Source organism: Schistocerca piceifrons, chromosome 8 (genome assembly GCF_021461385.2).
Source record: "Schistocerca piceifrons isolate TAMUIC-IGC-003096 chromosome 8, iqSchPice1.1, whole genome shotgun sequence".
Classification (NCBI taxonomy): domain Eukaryota; kingdom Metazoa; phylum Arthropoda; class Insecta; order Orthoptera; family Acrididae; genus Schistocerca; species Schistocerca piceifrons.
The window spans coordinates 81,559,541-81,582,971 of NC_060145.1; the positions used below are offsets into that span (position 1 = coordinate 81,559,541).

The window sequence follows — 23,431 nt, forward strand, 5'->3', positions numbered from 1 at the left end:
AGTTAACAAAGTGGTAAATGGAGAGAGATGCATGAAGTGATTGAAGATTTGGATTAACGAACAGGAAAGAAATGTGGTTCAGAAATTAGGAAAGAAAGACATGGCAGATATTAAAATAGGATATAAAAGAGATGAGAATGATGTTTAGGAAAAAGTTAAAAATATTGTATATTGCACAGTGTAACAATAATGGATTTACGTATAGCTTTCAAATGAGATATTATGGTCTTCAACTCTCTCTCTCTCTCTCTCTCTCTCTCTCTCTCTCTCCCCCCCCCGCCCCCCGCCTCTCTCTCTCTCTCTCTCTCTCTCTCTCTCTCTCTCTCTCTCATTCAACAACATGAAAATTGACATGAAGACCATCAGCCTTCATTGTTCTCCTATTTATGGAAAATACAGTGACTGCGGCTGGTAGATAATTACTTGGTGTACTACTGTAAGTACATAATTACAAAACTGTTGGCAAAATACAGAAATTATATTTGAATTAGGGCCAAAACCATGTTGGACAGAGTGAAGCAGTCGTCTGAGAAAACCAAACTTTCAATAGTTCCACAAAGCAGTTCAGTGATAAGAATACAAGATTCTCATGTAACAAGTCAAACTGAAGCCAGTTACTTGGATGTGCGATTATACCATAAATTGAGCTTCGCATCTCGTCAAACTACTCTAAACAGATATTTACCAAGTATACAGGGTGTTACAAAAAGGTACGGCCAAACTTTCAGGAAACATTCCTCACACACAAATAAAGAAAAGATGTTATGTGGACATGTGTCCAGAAACGCTTAATTTCCATGTTAGAGTCCATTTTAGTTTTGTCTGTATGTACTGTACTTCCTCGATTCACCACCAGTTGGCCCAATTGAAGGAAGGTAATGATGACTTCGGTGCTTGCGTTGACATGCGACTCATTGCTCTACAGTACTAGCATCAAGCACATCAGTACGTAGCACCAACAGGTTAGTATTCATCACGAACATGGTTTTGCAGTCAGTGCAATGTTTACAAATGTGGAGTTGGCAGATGCCCATTTGGTATTTGGATTAGCATGGGGCGATAGCCATGGCGCGGTACGTTTGTGTCGAGACAGATTTCGAGAACAAAGGTGTCCCGACAGGAAGACGTTCAAAGCAATTGATCGGCATCTTAGGGAGCACGGAACATTCCGGCCTATGACTCGCGACTGGGGAAGACCTAGAACGACGAGGACACTTGCAATGGACGAGGCAATTCTTCGTACAGTTGACGATAACCCTAACGTCAGCGTCAGAGAAGTTTCTGCTGCACAAGATAACGTTGACCATGTCACTGTATGGAGAGTGCTACGGGAGAACCAGTTGTTTCCGTACCATGTACAGCATGTGCAGGCACTATCAGCAGCTGATTGGCCACCACAGGTACACTTCTGCAAATGGTTCATCCAACAATGTGTCAATCCTCATTTCAGTGCATATGTGCTCTTTACGGATAAGGCTTCATTCCAACGTGATCAAATTGTAAATTTTCACAATCAACATGTGTGGGCTGACGAGAATCCGCACGCAATTGTGCAATCACGTCATCAACACAGATTTTCTGTGAACGTTTGGGCAGGCATTGTTGGTGATTTCTTGATTGGGCCCCATGTTCTTCCACCTACGCTCAATGGAGCACGTTATCATGATTTCATGCGGGATACTCTACCTGTGCTGCTAGAACATGTGCCTTCACAAGTACGACACAACATGTGGTTCGTGCACGATGGAGCTTCTGCACATTTCAGTCTAAGTGTTCGTACGCTTCTCAACAACAGATTCGGTGACCGATGGATTGGTAGAGGCGGACCAATTCCATGGCCTCCACGCTCTCCTGACCTCAACCCTCTTGACTTTCATTTATGGGGGCATTTGAAAGCTCTTGTCTACACAACCCCGTTACCAAATGCAGAGACTCTTCGTGCTCATATTATGGACGGCTGTGATGCAATACGCCATTCTACAGGGCTGCATCAGAGCATCAGGGATTCCGTGCGACGGAGGGTGGATGCATGTATCCTCGCTAACTGAGGACATTTTGAACATTTCCTGTAACAAAGCGTTTGAAGTCACGCTGGTACGTTCTGTTGCTGTGTGTCTCCATTCCATGATTGATGTGATTTGAAGAGAAGTAATAAAATGAGCTCTAACATGGAAAGTAAGCGTTTCCGGACACGTGTCCACATAACATATTTTCTTTCTGTGTGAGGAATGTTTCCTGAAAGTTTGGCCATGCCTTTTTGTAATACCCTGTATATGAGGGAGGATTGGAAAGCAATGCAGAGTAATTTTTTTCTTTCCTGGTATTGCAGCTGGAATTTTGTAATTTCACGACGATCAAATTTGTGCAACAGTGGGTGTTTTGTTTTCATGTGCAGCTCTAGCAAGAGAAGCCTGAACTACAAAACAAACTTGACGCACATGTTAGTGCTGTCAACTTATGAAGAGCAGTGAAGTGTAGTTTGATATTTATGGGCCAAAAGGACATAAACAGTGTGAAATTCACAGGCGCATGTGTGGTGTGTATGGGGACAACTGTAGTGGATTGTAGCAATGTTTCCAGTTGGTGTGCATTCTTACAAGAGGGCTATGTGAATGTTAGTGATCGGCCACACTGCGGGCACCTGGTAACAACTCCAACACCACAGGAAGTCGGGTGACTTTGTAGAAAAGTGATTCTTTTTGTTTTGTTACCTGTTAAACTTTCTATTAAACAAAATTATTGTAAATTACTTTCCGATCTTCCCTCGTATATCAGGCCTGTAAATATCTGGCAAAGACTCTTCAACTGTCCCCAGGTGTTAAAAAGGAATCATAGAACTTTGTTATTGATAATTACTCTTAATTTTTTTTGTTAACTCCAGTTAATTCTGAAAGTACATTATAAGACCTTTGTCATATCTGTGTAGATGTGGGAGCATGTGAAAACATTTGGTTGAGTTTCCTGTAATTGCGTTCACAGGTGGGTATGCACACATTGTCGACTGATGTCTTGCAGTCGCAGTCATCTTCAGAAGCATTCGGCAAAAGTTCATGATAAGAACCACAAACCTGAAGCCATAGCTGCACTTCCACCAGACAAAGAAATCGAAGAATGGGTGAGTTGTTCTATATACGATCATCACTAGATATTATTTTAAAATCTTGCATTATCCGTACTGAAGAGCAAATATTGATGATGCACAAATATCAGAAGTTTTAGGTACCATTTAGCATAATAAGAAAATGTCACACTTTGGTTTGTTGCTTAAACCATGTAAGGTCTCCCTTTGGAATTTTAGATATATTGGTGTTTATTTAGTTGTTTGGCGATCAGACTTTTAAGGTGATGACGTAGTACATATTATGTCAGACACAGAAATAAACGGTCGATGTACTGTTTGTGATGTGTGTGTAATGAATGGCCACCCATTGGTGATTAGGCATGATCAGGATCTGTTATAAAAGATGACATGATGTATATGAACTTGTATAGTTTGCCAACAACGAATCTTACTAACCCTACCTTCCATGCCCACACTCTTGTAACACACACTTGTAATTTATCATTCCAGAGAAGTCACCACTTAACCCATCTTTATTCTTTTATCGGTACTAGTTTTAGCTTTTTAGTACAGATTCCTAAAGTTCCTTAAGTCTCGTAAATAGTAACCAGTAACTTCAGTTACATTTGCACTAGAAAGGCTGACACTTATTCATTCTGCTGAACTTTTATAGGCCTACATATAATTGTTCATCAATAGCTGCTCAGCTTCTTAGTACAATTCTTCCTCTCAACACCATCTTTAACTTTTAGTGCCACTGATCCCCCATCTTTATGATCCAACCAACACCTTTAGCTCCATACACCTACTTACTCGCATGCCCACTTGTTACGTACTGGAAAAATGCTGGTGCGATTCGACAGTGCTCCTGCCACAGAAAAAAGGTGTGTAGCATAACAAAGGTTGCAGAGTGTACGAGGTGCATTTAAATTCTAAGGCCTCCAGTTTTTTTTTCTAATTAACTACTCACCTGAAATCGATGGAACTGGCGTTACTTCTCGATGTAATCGCCCTGCAGACGTACACATTTTTCACAACGCTGACGCCATGATTCCATGGCAGCGGCGAAGGCTTCTTTAGGAGTCTGTTTTGACCACTGGAAAATCACTGAGGCAATAGCAGCACGGCTGGTGAATGTGCGGCCACGGAGAGTGTCTTTCATTGTTGGAAAAAGCCAAAAGTCAGTAGGAGCCAGGTCAGGTGAGTAGGGAGCATGAGGAATCACTTCAAAGTTGTTATCACGAAGAAACTGTTGCGTAACGTTAGCTCGATGTGCGGGTGCGTTGTCTTGGTGAAACAACACATGCGCAGCCCTTCCCGGACGTTTTTGTTGCAGTGCAGGAAGGAATTTGTTCTTCAAAACATTTTCGTAGGATGCACCTGTTACCGTAGTCCCCTTTGGAACGCAATGGGTAAGGATTACGCCCTCGCTGTCCCAGAACATGGACACCATCATTTTTTCAGCACTGGCGGTTACCCGAAATTTTTTGGTGGCGGTGAATCTGTGTACTTCCATTGAGCTGACTGGCGCTTTTTGTTTCTGGATTGAAAAATGGCATCCACGTCTCATCCATTGTCTCAACCGCCGAAAAGAAAGTCCCATTCATGCTGTCGTTGTGCGTCAACATTGCTTGGCAACATGCCACATGGGCAGCCATGTGGTCATCCGTCAGCATTCGTGGCACCCACCTGGATGACACTTTTCGCATTTTCAGGTCGTCATGCAGGATTGTGTGCACAGAACCCACAGAAATGCCAACTCTGGAGGCGATCTGTTCAACAGTCATTCGGCGATCCCCCAAAACAATTCTCTCCACTTACTCGATCATGTCGTCAGACCGGCTTGTGCGAGCCCGAGGTTGTTTCGGTTTGTTGTCACACGATGTTCTGCCTTCATTAAACTGTCGCACCCACGAACGCACTTTCGACACATCCATAACTGCGTCCTTCAACTGTCGATGAATTTCAATTGGTTTCACACCACGCAAATTCAGAAAATGAATGACTGCACGCTGTTCAAGTGAGGAAAATGTCGCCATTTTAAGTATTTAAAACAGTTCTCATTCTCGCCGCTGGCGGTAAAATTCCATCTGCCGTACGGTGCTGCCACCTCTGGGACGTATTGACAATGAACGCGGCCTCATGCGCATGTTTCTATCTCTTTCCAGTCCGGAGAAAAAAAAAAATCGGAGGCCTTAGAACTTGAATGCACCTCGTAAGACTTGCCACCAAGTGCATGCTAACCAAAGAGTGTGAGTGTAGTAGACATTATTTGCACATGGATGAGGAACTGAGAATGACTGTGCTCGCTAGTAGTATGAGATAAATACATCCTTTGTGCTCAGAGATATGTGTTTACAGAAAACAGTTGCGAAATACATGGCTAGACTTCACAGCTACACAGAAACTAAAAAAAATGACTTCAAGTTTCAGAATATTGTAGTAAAAGTCTAGTGCATGAGTATACTTGGGATTTTATTATTGGTGATTTTCAAAATTTTGTAAATCATTATTTTAAGCTTTAAAAGCAGTCTTCATATGTCTGTGTATAATGTCATTCATTATAGGATGTATTTCAGTGAGACAAAAATTTTATTTTTTGGAAGAGAACTAGATAAAAAAAAGATTGCTATGTTTGTATTTGGTATCCATACATGTATGAGAACTTGCATTGCAAACTTGTTCAGGTACAACAAGAGTTTGTAAGATGACAGAATTTAATGCTGTTTCCTCCTGTGTTTCACAAAATTGTCACATTTCAAGCAGAGCAAGAGCCTTTTGTAGTGGCTAGTTCATAGTTGCTCGTATATCCCTTGCACTAGCACTGTGTGTGTCGGATGTCACTTGATTGTTTGAGCAATGTTGATACCATAGCGTGTGCACCAGAGTATCAGGAAATCTTGAGCATATTCGAACACTAGTATTGTTTGCTCAGCCATGCCCTTGCCTTCTAAGTTCTTCAAAATAAATGTGCACGTGACCTAATAGTCAAAGCTTCATTTGTAAATGTAATACGACCCTTATATACTCTATTAAATGACATAAATATGTTGGCGTCCACTGCAATAGTTTAATCTGTGAATGTAAGCCAACCTTTTATTTTTTAAATGACAAATTTGGGAAAAAACCTTTGCATCTTTGCTAATTGGTTCAGTTCAAATTGGTATTGTATATATCATTTTAGCCTTTCTCTTTACTCACAAATTCTCTGTACCTGCCACACTGGCCATCACTGTCATCATTACTCTCATTCTCGTCAACCACAAAATGTCCAACTATCTTGCATAATTGTAATATCTACTTGAAGCAGAAGAATACTAGAGTTGTAGCAAATACTGACACACAAAGCAGAATGGAGGAGGCTTTACTTCCTGGTGTCATTATTGTTGATAAATAGGTAAATCATACTCACTGGTCTAGTGACACACTAATCTGCATTCTATTCAGTTTTGTCTATTCTCCGGCGAGTTGAATTTACTCTTGTGTGAAGGTTTAAATATTTGAGACATTGGGCAATTGTAGTTTTCCGCATGTTATATAGTTTAGTCATTTCATATTGTTGCCCAGCTATTGCAGTATCAGGAAGGTCACCAGGTCTTTTAAAATGGATTTCTCAGGATGACATGAACAAACAAGTTACAAGCTGTTTCTGTTACTTCTAAAGTCTTGTTTATACCAGAGGGAACAAAAATAAACATGATTGACCTGGCATTAACAGTTATTTGTACTTATTCTAAATCTATTTACATAGCTATGTGGGAACACTGTGGACATTGCATTTTTCCTCCCGACTCCAATCAAATCATCATCTTATAGATTTCAGCTGGTGTGATACTAGTTACTTGTAAAACATTGAAAACTTGTAGGACTACTGGTTTTGGGTGAGCATACTGTTAGAGATGAAGCAAGTTCTGTGTTACTGGCTTACGGAAATAAAGAGCTATTTTTTTCTTTTTTTCCCACCCTTATAGGTTAACTGCCTTAGTTGATGTAAGGAAAGACTGAAAAGTGTGGAGCTCAAGTGAGCACCTGTGAAGCCAAAGAGAATGTGACTGAATGCTGTTCATTCACCCTCATCGTCTGTTTATACCTGAGAGAAAGTTCTATTTGCTGATGCTTGTTCACTTGTTTGATTTTGTTCTTCCTGTGCAAACGATACTTAACGAGATTGTGTTCACCCATTAGTGCAATTCAGAATGTTAATTTTATTGAAAGAATGTTACAAAAGTAGAATTAATAATTGACTGTACATCTGAATAAATTGTGTGTGTGTGTGTGTGTGTGTGTGTGTGTGTGTGTGTGTGTGTGTGTGTGTGTGTGGAGAGAGAGAGAGAGAGAGAGAGAGAGAGAGAGAGAGAGAGAGAGAATTATACTGTATTATACTTTCTACTTCTGCTATTAAATGGATAAAATTCTTAATTTTCTCAAATAACAGTATATGTTAATCATTACATTAATAATAAACTCTATTGACTGTGTACGCGCAGGTGGAAAAGGTACTGACAACACAGTATTCACTAATGAAGCAGCAGATAATAGAATCCCAAACTAGTCAGCCATTGAGGAAGCCTCTTCCAGTGGGAATAAAGAGGAGCCATTCAGAAACTCAGTTGCAAGAAGTACATGTAGGTGGAACTGGCAGTCCAGGTAGCAGTGGAAAGGAAGAACAAGATGCTGCTTCTGCTACTACATCTCAGCCGACAAAGCGGGCAGCTGCCTTGCTGGCTAGGGCATTGTCGCAGACGTCGATGCTTGATTTGTCAGAGCCCTTGCCTCCTGGTTCACCAGTATCATCTTCTAAGGGGTCAGATATTGAAGATCCTGGTCTAGAAAAGAAGCAGGACTTTACTTCATCACCAGAACATAAGAAGAGTAAGTATGCGTATATGCGTACAAACCTTGAACCTTACGCTTGCGGTTCTGTGGAGAACACACAGTGAAATTAAGTTACCATTCGTGTAATGACAACAAGCAAGTCTGTTCCATAAATGTAGAGATCAGCTGTTGAAGAAATCTTCACGGGCTTCCATCTGTGTGGCTGCATTGAAATTCCACAATGTTTTAATGAGTGTCACTCGTCTTCTTTTCAAGATGATGAGAGTGGCACTCATTGAAATGTCGCAGAATTATGATGCAGCCACTGGAGTGGAATCCTAAGAAGATTTTATCAGCGGTATATGACAGAAAGCCCACAGCCATACAGTGTCTGATCATAATGAAGTCAAGTCAGATCTATATTGGTTTTACTGTATTTGTAGTTGAGTCAACATTTCTGAGAAGCAGTCAATATTTTGAATAAATGGCAGCGGTTGCATGACAAAATGTCAGTTGAATCAAATCTGAATAAATTTTAGTAGAAACCCAGGAGACAGAAGACAGTATCATTGAGGAATGATCATCAAATTTAATTTACTTATTCAGCTGATTACCAACCTAGCCAGATGTTGACCATCAGCGTCCCTATCCTACATCTAAGGGGCACCTTATATTTTGTGGGGTCTGTGTATACATACTGTAAGACAAATTTGACAGAACATTGAAAGATCCAAGCCATAACAAGGCAATTGGAATAGACAACATTCCCTCAGAATTACTGATACAACAAAGGACTTCTAGATTTTAAAATTAAATAATATGAAAGAAATATTGACAGATAAACAAATCTTTATTTTGTGAAAGCTGCGAGAATTTTATGTAGAAGTATTAGTTAACCCTTTTAGTGCCAAATACGATCTGATCGTGATCCAGATTTTCGGCGAAAAATGCCAGTAACGATCTGATCATGATGCCTTTCTCATTCGCTAGGAAATACTAACAACTTTGCCTTCAAGCGCGGAAAAAATGAATGAGAAAGGCATCACGATCAGATCGTTACAGGTTTTTTTCGCCGAAAATCTGGATCACGATCAGATCGTATTTGGCACTAAAAGGGTTAAGGAAGCTGCTAATGCATGCTGCTGTATGATGTACAGCTCAGCTCACATCAGCATGCATAAACAAACTTGTCCTCTGCAAGCAGTCTTTGCAGTCACATCAGTCAGTTCAAATGTCCACCATTCACAGCAGAGAGATTTTCCAAGCGAACAATCAAATTTACATACACGTTGTGCAGTGCCTCAGTGAAAATGGATTCAATTACCACATGGATCGACAATTCGAGCTCGTCCAGTGTGGTGGGGTAGTTCAAGTAGACAATGTTTTTCAATGTGCTTCACAAAAAATAGTCACAAGAAGGCAGATCAAGTGAATTTGGAGGCCAATCAATGCCTTCATCCGTAAATTTAAAATAATCCAGTGCAACGTTTCTATTCCGGAAGTATTCAGCAACAAAGTGGAAAACCTCATTGTGATTGGGCCACATTGTGCATGAACCACATGGTGCCTGGTTGAATTTCCAAAACTTCTTGTGTGGTGACAGATGTTCCAACATAGCAGTTTAATGTTAGCTAATTATTGATCATAAAATGAAAAAAGGCTGATAATGTCACTGCTGCATACTGCAGCGCAAACAGTAACTTTTGGGGATTGCAGTGGTTTCCCTTCACACACACACATGCGGATTTTCGGAACCTGAAAATTACAAATCCATTCAGTTGGAAATGTGCTTGACCTGTGAACCTGAAGCAGCCAATATTAAATCATTCATTATCAGCCATTGTGAGACTCTGGTTCGCAAAATTAGGCCTTTGTCATGTATTGGGTGCAAGTACAACCCAGTGACTTTAGATTTTGAATGGGAACAAGTAGACTGTTTCTCAGCATTGTAAGCATGCTGGAACACTTTAAACCAGTCTCTGCTGACATTTGTTAGGCAGATTTTGCTGAATAAGTCCAGAAACTGTGGCAACATAATCAGGAGTAACTACCGCTTGCCTGGGGCCAACATTACTCACTATATTATCAGCCATGCTACATGGCTCTTCGAATTCAGTGAAGAGCTTGTGGATAGTTTTCACATTGGGTCTTTCTGGAATATTAAATCATGTTTGAATACTGTACCTTGTTGCCATAATACTGTGTTATAACCTGTAATATTCTAATACCACAAGCATACATTGTTCGGTGGAATACACGATTTCAACCTCTTCCATCGACCAAGCATTGTAACTACTACTTTGAAACTTCCATGTGTAATTCTAACAACTTTCACAAAACACGTACTGTTTGTTGTATTCTTCTATCAACCTTCGTTTTCTTGTTAGTTAACTTTAAATTCAGTGTCCTATGTTGGACACCCTGTACTATGACAAAATTACTGCACGTATGGCGGAGGCAAAAAATTCAGACTTCATGAAGAATGTAATACTTAAAATTACAAAGAATTCAGGTGTCAAGTGTGAATATTACTGAATGATTGGTTCAATGGCACACAGTACTAACACAGATTATTTACAAAAGAATGGAAATACTGCTAGAAGTCGACGTTGGGTAGAGCAGGTTGGGTTTCAGAGAAATGTAGGAAAATGTAAGGCAATACTGATCCTGTGATGTAGCTTACAGCATTAGTAGATTTAAGGAAAGCTTATAAGAATGTTGACTGTACTCCACTCCTTGAAATCCGTAAGGTATCAGGGGATAAAATTTAAGGAGCAAAAGCTTATCTACAACCTATACAAAAACCATACTGCAATTATAGCTGTTGAAGAACGTGAAAGGGAAGCAGTATTTTGGATGGACTGAGGCACATTTGTGGCCTCTCCCCCAATATTATTCAGTTTGTAGACTGAGCATGCGCTGAAGAAAACCAAAGAGAAATTTGGATAGGGAAGTGAAGTTCAGGAGCAAGAACTAATAACTTTGTTTGCCTATGGCATTACAATTCTGTCAGAGACTGCAGGACCTCGGGTGGATAATTTCTTGAAGAACATGCAAGATGAATATCAGCAAAAGTAAAACAAGGGTAATTGAATGTAGTCACATCAGATCAGGAGATACTGAGGGACTTATATTGGGAAATGAGACACTAATAGTAGTAGATTAGTATTACTATTTTGGCAGCAAAACAACTGACAGTGGCTGAAATAGGGAGGATATAACATGTAGACCTGCACTTGGAAGAAAAGCAGTTCTGAAAAAGAGAAATTTTTTGACACTGAACATAAACTTAAGTATTACGAAACCTTTCCTGAAAGTATTTGACAGGAGTGTAGACTTGTAAGTAAGTGAAATGTGGATGGTCAACAATTCAGGCAAGAAGAGAATAAAAGCTTATGAAAAATGGTGCTACAGAAAAATTATGGAAATTGGGTTGATAGATTGGATAACTATTAAGTAGATACTGATTTGAATTGGGAGGAAAGTGTGTAGAATGCTGCACCAATCCAGTGTGTGCATTAAAGGCCATAACATATACATACTTTTAGATGATAAAGTTAATATGTAAAAGTACATAAACAATTTATTCCTGAATAACTACAATTCAAAATAGATTTCTAAGACAAGTAGGAAAGACAGAAAAAAAGAGGAGGACTGGGGGTGGGGGATGAAACACTGTGTTGAGATTTTGGGTAACAATATTGAGGCACTGCTTATGGAGTATAGGATTCAGTCAGAAGGAAAGGCACACTTACAGCTATGTAGGTGTTTAATGCTGCCTTTGAAATTAATCAGTAGTACAGTGCTTGAAATATTAAAGGACGTGCCATAAGTAATTTGGGTGGATTCCAGAAGTGTCATTATGCCAAACAGAACATGGTCATCACATGTACAGACTGTCATCTGCAGAAAGTGGTAATGTGATCATAGTGGTACATTTGTAATGAACCTGTCACTGGAATTTAGGGCTGGGAATTGTTGTTGGGCTTGGATGCTTCTGTAATACATCCCAATTACCAAAACTGAATAAAACTGGGCCCTGTGCCATATTCATCTAGAGGTCTCTGAAGGGAAAAAAAAAGATTTCTGTGAGTTTGTAACATATGAAGAAATGCATGTTTCTTCTAGCATGCAAATACATTACCTTCTCTCCAGTTCATTCAACATTCTACCAAGTTCTCTGAGTAACTGAAAGGAATTCCTTTATCGTTTTGTATGATGTGCAGAAGAAATATGTGCAGGTGTGAAGTGATGAATTGTTGAACTATGTTTTCATGCAATTTATTTAAGGTTCATTGTAAATACTGGTCTGTTAGCTGTCATAAACTGCTTGAGTATCAACTTTATAGCTGCTCTTAAACATTTTGGTCTGCCACTCATATACATCTAAAATGTATTAATGTACAGATGGTAGTTAAAATGAGGTGGTATGGAAGATAGCCACTTATATATGACAAAATAACAATGACCCTAATACATACCCTGGTACTGTGTTCTCCTATTGCATCTTTTGCATTTCTTCCAATACGTACTGTTCAGAATATATAATGCTATTGTATAGGTAAGAAATCTACTCACCAGGCAGTGGCAGGAGAACATGCATGTAAAATGGTATTGAAATTTGCAAGCTTTCAGAGCCAGTGACTCTTTGTGGCAGAAGGGTTGAAGAGGAAGGAGAGGGGTGAAGGAAAAGAATTAAAGGACTGTTATGTTTCGGATATTGGGAGAGTGTGGAAAAGTTGTCCAGAATCATGGGTCAGGGGAGACTTACCAGCCATTCTGATTGTCATTACACAAGGTAATACTGAAACAATTTGTGATCTGTCACAGAGAATCCAGGTCCACTCCATACTTGAGTGGTCAGTATGGCTGACTGCCATATTAAGCCCCAGTTTTGACTGCTGGTTCGTCGAGGGATTTTTCCGTGGTGGAAGGGCATGGACCTGGATGCACTCAGCTTCATGAGGTCAATTGAGGAACTAATTGAATAAGAAGTAGAAGGTCTAGGTCCTGAAAAGTGACAGTGGCTGGGACAGCGGTGTGTTGGCCCCACATCCCTCCGCATCAGATTCAGTGATGCCATTGACGGAGGATGTCACAGCAGTCGGTCCATACTGAAGGGCCCAGTAAGGCCTGTGACTGAGTTTATATTACAGAGAATTTGAAGATTTTTCTGTATGCAAGTTGTTGAAATAGACCTTGTTTTAAGCTTTGCAGGCATCAAGAAAGATCACCCGAGTTTCCTCTTGTCAGTTCATGGTGTCTGTCACTTTGATATCTTCACCCAAAGCCGCAAACTGCGTTCCCTGGTGACCAGCATGTTTATGCTCCCATTCGTGTGTCTGGAATTGTTAAAGACCGTTTTAATGAACACAGGATGTTTTCCTTCTGATGTGGCCCTTCAGACCTCAAATCTTCGTACGATGTAGCTGTTGTGGAATATTTTGCATAAACTGTGGCACATTTGATTTCCTCCAATGACACTTTCTTCGTCTGTGAACTTTTTCCAGGAACACTGGTTGCATTCCCCCTGGCTGTACCGTATGATTTGTATATGTTTGTCACACATTTGACAAAGCTGTATTTCATGTGAAAGAGGAGCCATCAGCCTACTAATCAAGATTTTGTCTGTATTTCACAGGTACTTGTATTGTGTAGGCCAACATTGCTCATCTACAAAGTGCTGTGTGTAAATTTAATGAGATTTATCTACTTTCATTTTGATATTCCAAATTCTGCATAATTTAGGTGCCAGTGAAGTTAAGTGATTAGTATAATAATTTTTTTCTTTCTTTTATTAAAAAAATAAGCTAATATTATTTAAATTCTTCTTAATCAACATTTAATTATCATTTGAGCTGTAGATCTTTTGCCGTTATACTTTGTAATATATTCAGAAAAGTGGTTTAGCTTAGTTTCCAAGTTAGGCGCCCAGAGCATTCTAAAAGAACATGTATTTGTCCATTAAACCAAGTATGTTGGTAAACCTTTTACTTTTTTCTCCTTTTAACCACTCAGCAAATATGATAATATCTGTCATTAGATGCAGGCATGGTTACTTTGTTGCAAATGCTATTTTACTGATACTGCAGTATATGTACCAGAATTTTGCCTAGAGTTGTATGAATCTTGTAGCAGGCCTCATACATGTAACTTCCATGTTAAGTCAATTGTTTTTTCCAATGGATAAAAATATTCCCCTGGATAAAAATATTCCATGTTTGTAAAGTTTCCAGTTCAGAGTTAAAAATAACTTACATAAAAGATATTACATTAATTCTGCGTGTATGTAGCATGGGTCCAAAATATTGTTTGCAAAAGGATCAGAGAAATGAATACTTTTGGTTGGCATACAGTATAGATGTTAGTTATTAATTCTCAGCTGGCTCTTAGTTTCTTTCCATACTGAAAATGTTTGTTCTCATTCAAAGTAGTTGTCACTTTACATTGTTAAATGAGTTCGTACTGTTTCCTCTGTTCGTATGTAAGGCTATGTTCTCTATACATAAATTATGAAACTTATTTGAAATAAGTCTAAATTTTCCTTTTTGATTTTACAGAAACCACATCAAAGGAACCAAAAATAACATGCATGGATTGCGGTACAAAGTGTGTTAATGTGCGCGGACTGAAATTGCACATTAGAATGAACCACATGTGTACAGCAAAGTAAGTGTAATTCCCACAAACTATTTTTTAGAAAAAGGTGAATAAATTTGATAGGCAGATGGTGTTGTATGAGGGTGTTTGAAAAGTTCTCAGAATGGAATAGAAAAAAAGTACTTACATAGCAGAAACTTTTTTAATTTTTCACTGTAGTCTCCTTGTAGATTAATGCACTTGGTCCAACGATGTTCCAGTGCCTTGATCCTATCTCGAAAATGAGTTTCCTCCTAGTTGCCAACTCCGGCTATCAGTTCTTTGTTCGAAGTGAATCTTAATCCACCAAGAAAAATTTTCAGTTTTGGGAAGAGATGGAAGTCTGATGGAGTCATATCAGGTGAATAAGGCGGGTGTGGCAAGAGTCGCGGCACCCGTCTTGCAGATAATGTTTTCATTTCTAATTCTTCAGTTTTAAAATGTGATATATCCATTCAGATGACATCTGGCAAGCGTGAGCAATTTTACGCACTTTCAATTGGTGATCCTCCATGACCATTTTGTGCATTTTTGCAATGATTTCTGGAGTAATGACACATCTTGGCCAACCAATCATCATCCAAGTTCTCCAGACGAAATTTAAATTCATTTGTCCACTTGGGACCAGTTGAAGGAGCAGAGTCCCTAGTGTATTCTGGAAACGAAGTGTTCGTTCTTCGTTACTCTCTTGAGTAAAAGAGTACCTTCAAGATAGTGATAATGTACTTAGGAAACAACAAGTTATTTAAAAATAAGGATGATGTCATAGTGTTGTGTTCGAATGTTCATTTTAGAGAGCAAAATAGTAATATGGAAGATGATTCTACTGACTGTTTTGTAATAGGGGAGAAGACTGAGGTGGGTAATTTGATTAACTGAACAATATAGACACTGTTCTGACAAGCTTGATAATAGTAAAAAGGAGGAGGTTGCCAAGAGATTAAGAGTGCCACAGAGTGAGGTGGCTTTGTGGGTAAGAGAAGTCTCCGTTGCAGGAGTGGGGAGTGCAAAGTTTCTTTCTCTGGATGAGAACTAGACACACACACACACACACACACACACACACACACACACACACACACACACACACACACAGAGAGAGAGAGAGAGAGAGAGAGAGAGAGAGAGAGAGAGAGAGCTGTGTTATTATTGGCTCTATGAGAAAGAACCTGGAATGCCTGATCATCTTGACTGACTTAAGGCAGAATTCACAGAACTGTTCAGTAACTGCCAGATAACCTCTTTTCACCCTTTCCAACTTGATCCATGTGGAGGTAGTAATACAAACAGATTTTCAGTGAATTTAAAAACAATATGTTTGTATACTTTGATTTTGAGAAAGCCTGGCAGAGAAACATTCCGAATCATGTGAGACTCCTTTGTCAGCCTAAAAAGACAAGGAAAGGAACTTTCTTAAGATTGATGAAAGGAGAACGTAAACAGTGTAAATAATTTTCCCAGCAAAACTTTTCATTATTATGTGTACTTAAAGGTCATCAGATGAATACTGTCAAAGATGATGGCATACTGGTGAAGCCCTTTAGAAAATATTACAGCGAAAAGCAATATGGAAAACACAATAAGTAACAATCATTATTCAGAGTACAAATCCACTAGAATATAAGTTACCATTCTCAGGGCAGCCACAATAATCATTAACAAATGTCAAAATTATCTACTGAATTAAATGTCTGGAGATGCACAGTTGATGCAAAAAAACTGCTAAATAAAAATTTAAAGTTACATCAAAGGAAATTGCAACAATATTATGAACAAGATAGAGTGCTACTTACCTTTAGGATTACCCACTGAGTTGCAGTTAGGCACAATGAAGAGGCTGTTACACACTGAGGTTACATCCACACAAGCAGGCACACCTCACACACACATGTGACCACTATCTGTAGCTGCCGACCCTGCAACAGTCATGCTGAATGAAAGCAGCAGTCCATAGTGGGACAGGGAAGGGAGAGTGATAGCAGGGTACGGGCGGGAGGAGAGAAGACTGCTGTATGGCGGAGCATGGTAGGACTAGAAGGTGGCAGGACAAGGCTGCCAGCCCAGCATCTTTTTCCACCTTCGCTGCTCATCTCCTTTTCTGATCTTTCTGGCCCCTTCCTGACACTGCTCCTGGCAGCCTTGTCCTGCCACCTTGTAGTAACTGTAGACTATGATCCTCTCCCCCCACTCCCTGTAATTGGATATCCCTCCCCCTCCCCTTTCCCTTCCCCACTGAGCATTCCTGCTTTCATTCAGCATGACAGCTGCAGTCTGGCAGGTAATGGTAATGTGTGCATGAGGGGGCCTGCTTGTGTCAATCTTGTTTTTTCCTTTCTTTTCTGAAGAAGGGTTTGGCCAAAAGCTGTGTGTGCAAAAGGCTTTTTGTTGTGCCTGTCTGCAACTCGGTGTATGTCCTTTACAGTGAGTAGCAGGCCATGTCCACTTCTTCCTTCTTATGAAGCCATACGTCATCAAGGGTACATCTTGTGGGGGAGTTGGAACATTGCAGATGTTCCGTGTCCAGGACTTCACCACAGTGGCACTTGTTGCCTGCTTCGTCTTGGAGACCCATTTAGTCATATTTGTTTTGACCTACCTCAAAATGTGTTTCCCCTGATTATACAAAAGTGATACCACTGATTCAAACAATACTACTAGAATTAGAAATTGTACAGATCTATTCCGTAAATCCAATTTTCATTGTTTATATTCACAGGTGGCTGTGTGGACATTGTCGCCAAGGAGGGTCTACTGAAATGGCTATAAAGCAGCACTGTCGTGTAAGACACCGTGGTCTGCCAGAGTTGGTGAAATATAATGAAGAAGCTGCATCACTGAAACTGGACGACGAATTCTGGGAAACTAATTATGGTCTTCCACCAAAAACGACGACGACTGCTTCTGCTTCTTCTCCTTCTCCATTGGCACATCAGCCAGAATCTCTTGTAAGAACAATTTATTTTGTTTTTGGCTGTATGTTAATCCCCTCTCACCATTTTCCTCTCCTTGTCATTTCCCCCTCATCCTCCCTTCGCCCTCCCCACCCACTTCCCTACCCCATCCCACTCTGCCTTACTCTCACCCCCTCTGCCTGACACTCTCCACTGATCCCTGTCAAGCTCTCCGTCAGACCCGTATCACACTATTCACCCGAAGCCACCCCCCCCCCCCCTCCAATCCTTGGCCAGTTGTACCTCACTCCACACGCCCTTGGCTAGATGCCCCCCACCCCACATGCATTCTTTGGAAGTGCCCCCCCCCCCCCCCACATGACTTTCACCAGACTTGGCCCCACTCACCATGCCACACTCTAAATTTAAAGCCCCCCCCCCCCCCCCCTCAACAACATTGACAAGGGGTCCCTGATGCCCATGTGCCCTTGACCTGATGCCCTCCCCACATATCCTCAACCAGATGCCCCCTCCCATACTTTTGACCCCCTACACTCCCTAATCCGACACCACCTGCCCTGCCCTGTCGCCCAGCACCCAATAAGTCCCCTCACCAAACATATCCCTCACACCCAATACATGAAGCCCTCTTCCCCCCCCCCCCCCCCCACTCCTGACACTCCCCTCTGCTCCCCACTCTCCACTCCTGACACTCCCTTCTGCTCCCCACTCTCCACTCCTGACACTCCCCTCTGCTCCCCACTCTCCACTCCTGACACTCCCCTCTGCTCCCCACTCTCCACTCCTGACATCACTTCCACCCCCCCACCCCCCATGCCTCCCACTTGACCCCCTCAAGCCTGACCCCCTGCCCCCCTCCCATTGCCCCCACGCCCCACTCCCACATTCTCTTCCAATTGCCTGTACCTACTTTCACACTCCTCCAGCCCTTTCACTCTGCTCCGGCCCCCTTCCACACCCCTCCACCATCTCTCCCACAATATCCTGGGCCTCTCCTCACACCTTTAACTCTACCCCTCATCCGTCAGTCCTCCCAGATCTTCCTACTCTCCCTCTTCATCACTCTACCTCTCCTTCCTCTCACCATCTCCCCTCACTCTCTATCCCATGCAGCCGTCTCACTCCAAGCACCCGCCTCCCCCTAACCCACGCAGTTGCCTCATCCCAGCCCCCGCAGCACTTTCCCGTTTCCTGTTCCCGATCAATCCCCCGTCTCACTGCCCCTCTTTGGTAGTTACAGCTTACTATGTTGACCAATTCAGTATTACTACTTGCACATGTTTTCCTCCCCCACCTCCCCCACTCCCACCTCCTACAAGTTTTCCCTTACATGTGTTAACACCGTTGACTAATTCTGTGTTGATTTTTTTGCAGTCGGAGGAAGGCGATAGTCAGACAGAACTCCCAGAATTGCTGACTGCAGAGGAGGCACGCCGCTGCTCACATTGCTCCTATAGCTGCCGTAGCCCCAGTGACCTTCGGAAACATGAGATGCGGCACTGGGTGCAAAAGCCTTTCAAATGTGGCTACTGTAGTTTTGAAGCTATAAGAGAATATGAAGTGAAAAAGCACTCTGAGAAAGTACACCCACAGCAGCCTGTAAGTATCAAACAGAAGGAAGTGCCTCTCCAGCCTGACATCAAACCTTTGCGGATTAAACGTCATCACGCTGGTAATGCTGTGTCTAGTTCAAATACAGAGTTAGAGGTAGAAGATAGTGAAGAGCAAACTCCACAGGTAGCCTCAAGTGCCGAAAGTGATTCTGAAAAATCACCAGCTCAGGAAAGTGTAAGTGACGTATCTTCAGTGCAGAAAAAGACAAAAATATTCCGCTGTTTCTATTGTCCTCGCCGTGCGACTTCACTTGCAGTTATACATGAGCATTGGCAGAAGACTCATAAAACCAAGGCGGTGTGTGCTAATGGTGTAACAAGACTGGGATTACCTTTCAGCTATAAAGAAATGGCAGTTGATGATGTACTGAAAGGGAGCAAAAAATTGCACATGAATCGTACAGCATTTGTGTGTGTTTACTGTAAACGAAAAGGTTCTCGATCCATTCTGTTAAAACATCATGAAGAAAGCCATCCAAATAAAGAATTCAGTATTGTTGAAGCAACAGCACACCATTACGAATGTTCAAAGTGCAGTTTCGTGGCACTTGCGCTACATGTGTTGAGAAGACACTTTGAAACGGAACATCGTGACAGTGAATTTAGATATATTGTGAAGCCATCGAAACAAGCTGGTGATGAAAGCGATAATGTAATTGTAAGAACAGAGACTGCTGCTGTGAAACGTCCTAGTACCAGTAGTACATTGTTTGATGCTGGTAATTATGTATGTCTGTTGTGTTGTGCAAGGACTGATTCAGAGGAGCAATTTCATAGTGACCATCATAGTATGCACCATCCAAATGTAGAACCAAAATACTGTTTCGAAACAGCGGGTCACGAAGCTAAGCGCACAAAGTTTGAATGTCCAAGATGCTGTTTCATTTCTGACAATTATGAGGTTCTGAAAGAACACCTTGAGCGACATATAAAGCCTTTCAAATGTGGTTATTGTGCACAGCAATATGACTTGGAGAGTAAGGTTGTTAGACATTGCCAGTTTTCTCATGTTGATTGTGATGTTAGGGTTATTCACATAAGGGAATCAGAAGTGGAAAATTTGAAGAAATTAGTTATACAAAGGAATGTGGCGGATGATGAAAGTTTGTGTACTTCTGTGCCAGTGTCAGAAAAGAAAGGTATGCAGAATGTTCCACATAGAATTCGAAATGTTGCTCGTAAATCGACAGCATTATCTTCAGTTTCTGCTAGACTATTAATAAAATCATTGTCAGCCAACAGGTCTGAAGAGGACTCTGCAGAACCTTCTGAAAGTGATGACTCTAGTACAGAAAGCCCGTACTCATTTTATGGACGATCACCATCACCCATTGATGAAAATAGGTTGCTGGCATTTGCAAATTATGGTGGTTCAGTGATAAGAATGAGTCTGAGTACATTTAGCAAACTTTACAATATTTACCCCAAAGTGAAGGTACGAGATTTGAAGCATCAGAAATTGGCACCCATTTGACAAAATGTTAAGGGTGTAAAAGGTGTCGTACCTTGCACTAGCAGTTCCTCTGTTTTTGCTGTTGATCATGATTATTGGTATTAAATAATATGTTCAGCAGAACACTTTCTTCAAATAAGATTGAACTTCATTGCTTCAGTACTGATTGTGGGCATTTAAAAAATGTACAGTGCAGTGTAAAATATGGAAACAAAGCAAAATGTAAAGTAAAGCTGTAGCCCATCAAACTGCAGCATGGTTACTGTGTTCTGTATGTCTTGTAATTAGGAGTAATTATTGTAAAACTAAGAAATGGAATTCCTTTTAACTGTGATCATTTAAAAATAGGAAATATTTTTTTATTAGTTGATAATACTTCAAAAATGTTTTGTAATACCAATATTTCGCATAAATACTGTGTTTTTGATAGATATTACTTGTTAATATAATAAATACATCTACCGTGCCTGCAGATAAAATGCTTGTTCATTGTCAGTTATATTATAGTCCTTCGGTTTCCATGTTGTAAATATGTAGCCAGTGTATTATAGTTCAAGCTACATTGATAGTGCTATGTAGATACGAAAATAAGTTAGCGGTTCACAGTTTGCAAATTATTGCAAAGCAATTCCTTATACAGTATTTACTGTAAACTGTATCACTGTTACTACAGGATCTAAATTTTTTTGTATGTTGAAGTTCATTAAATGCGTTTACAGTGTAGCTTGTGCTCATTTGACACAAGTGATAGTAGTTCTGTGTAAAGCTTGAAAAAATAATACCCATAATGAATTATTAGATTACTGCTTACATTTCTGTGACTGAAAAATAAAAATTTGCAAGTTTTGGAGAACTGCCTCATCATGTAGACAACTAATTTATTAGTGTTATCTTTAACATTTCCCACTTTTGAGTCTCTTCAGATGTGTTACATGTAAAGAAATGATGTGGGCTGATTATGCTACAAATGCCTGTATTCATCATCCCTAGCTCTGAAGATATTACTTAAGCATGTTCTTGTTTTTGTTATGGGCAACACAACCCATGGAATGGCAGTTGGTTTTTGTTCAGAGCAACTATCTATTTAAACCTGGCTTGCACAGCTAGTAAACACAAATATTTCAAAATTAAATCTTGAAATACTCAAACACAACACAATGAAGTGACAGAACACAATAATGGCACCAAAGCTGCTGAAGTTATGTCTTTGTTGTAAAAACCCAAAGCACATACCCTGTTTTCCTGAAGACTCATGACATGTGCAGGTACTGATCTGTGGAGCCCAGATTTAAAGATAAAATGAGGTATGAAGTTCGCAAAGGGAAGAAGACTCTTGAAACACAAACCTCATCATGGCAACAAGAGAAAATCATGACAATAAATAATAGTGGAAACATTAGAAGAAATCTGAGAATATATGAAAAAGGATAATAGGAAAGTTCATTCGAGGAGAGGACTATCCAGAGCTGGCAGTGGGCAAAGAACATCAGAAAATATAATGCAGTAATCAGCATAGGAAATGGAATGTCCTACAAAGTCACTTGAGGGGAAGCTTTTGTTTAAGGCAACTGAGAAATTGGGGGATGAAGCAAAGATAAGGCTAAACACAGAAGGAAAGGTAAAAATGATCGGAAACAGAAACCTAAGATAACAGGTAGCAGCAAAGCTTGTTAGAGAGGATAGCTACCTTATATTCCCTTACTGAAGCCAAGAAATCAGTTGTTGTTGTTGTTGTTGTTGTCCAAAATTGGTTTAGTCTATCCTGTGCAAGCCTCATCATCTGCAATCTGAATTGCAATTTGAATCTCTTTCTGTAGTCAAACTTTGGTATCCCTCCACAGTTTTAACAGCCCTCTCCCCTTCCTTGCGTTGCAACTCTCACTTTGGGCCACTCCATTTATCACACACAAACTTCTTTAACAACCAAATAACAAATTAACCCATGAAGCAAGGGAAAGTACAGGTTGGAATACAAGCAATATTATAAAAAGGACAGATTATGACTCACCATAAAGACGACATGGTGAGTTGCATACAGACACAACTGAAAGACTTACACATTGAGCTTCCAGCCAAAGCCATACATTCACACAAGTAGGCACACGTCATGCATAAATGACTGCTATCTCGTCAGTTGAGCTCATGATTCACACACAAACAGTTTTGAAGGAATGTTCATCAGTCTCAATGAAACCTATTTTGAGATCTTTGCACTGGAACGAGCTGATTACCATATATTTCATGGAAATAAAGTTCCACACAGGCACGAAATGGTGGAAACCACAAGTTCAGGATCCTTTGCACTAACACACAGTAAATAAATGGTGCTGCAGAGTTCACTTCTAGAGGCAGCTGAATAGGAGCAAAATGAGGTTGAGAAATCTGCTGGGCAGCCTTTTATTTAGGCCTGCTATGATACTTGGGACTGACTTGACTAGTGGCCATGTTTGTGCTATAGGTGCCCCATTGGGTGTGTGACGTTTCACATATTGATGTGTTCGCATCATTTGTTTGCATGTCTAATGGGGTTAATAAATGCTTCACCCCTTGAACTAACACATCGGGCTGCTACCTACCTACCTGCCTGGCTGTTGTGCGTAGTACATTTCAGAAGCGGCCAGGAATTAGGCGATGTCATAACAGGAGAATCCTGGGAAACATCTGAGCCCTGTTGGAGATTAACAGTTCTCTGTATATGCCCGGAAACATTTGAGTGGAGGTATCCCTGTGGGATGTGGAGGTTCTGCTGATGCAGCTGTCAGTGTGTCTAGATTGACATCAATGGTTGTCACACAGCTCGCTTGAAGGTGTTTGCAGTGATGGAACACTCGTTCGACCTATACTTGATTATTGCTCATCAGTGTGGGATCCGTACCAGATCGGGTTGACGGAGGAGATAGAGAAGATCCAAAGAAGAGCGGTGCGTTTCGTCACAGGG

At 40.7% G+C, this 23,431-nt stretch overlaps 1 protein-coding gene across 1 annotated transcript in view; it reads left to right on the forward strand.

The window, feature by feature from the left end:
• Positions 1-21,337, forward strand: part of LOC124712086 — a 143,722-nt gene extending 122,385 nt beyond the window's left edge. The window contains exons 18-22 of the mRNA XM_047242383.1: positions 2,980-3,115; positions 7,549-7,933; positions 14,437-14,545; positions 17,232-17,460; positions 18,802-21,337. Coding sequence (XP_047098339.1) covers positions 2,980-3,115; positions 7,549-7,933; positions 14,437-14,545; positions 17,232-17,460; positions 18,802-20,514 — 2,572 coding nt within the window. The 3' untranslated portion in view covers positions 20,515-21,337. The remainder of the gene's footprint in view (positions 1-2,979; positions 3,116-7,548; positions 7,934-14,436; positions 14,546-17,231; positions 17,461-18,801) is intronic.
• Positions 21,338-23,431: the final 2,094 nt, after the last annotated feature.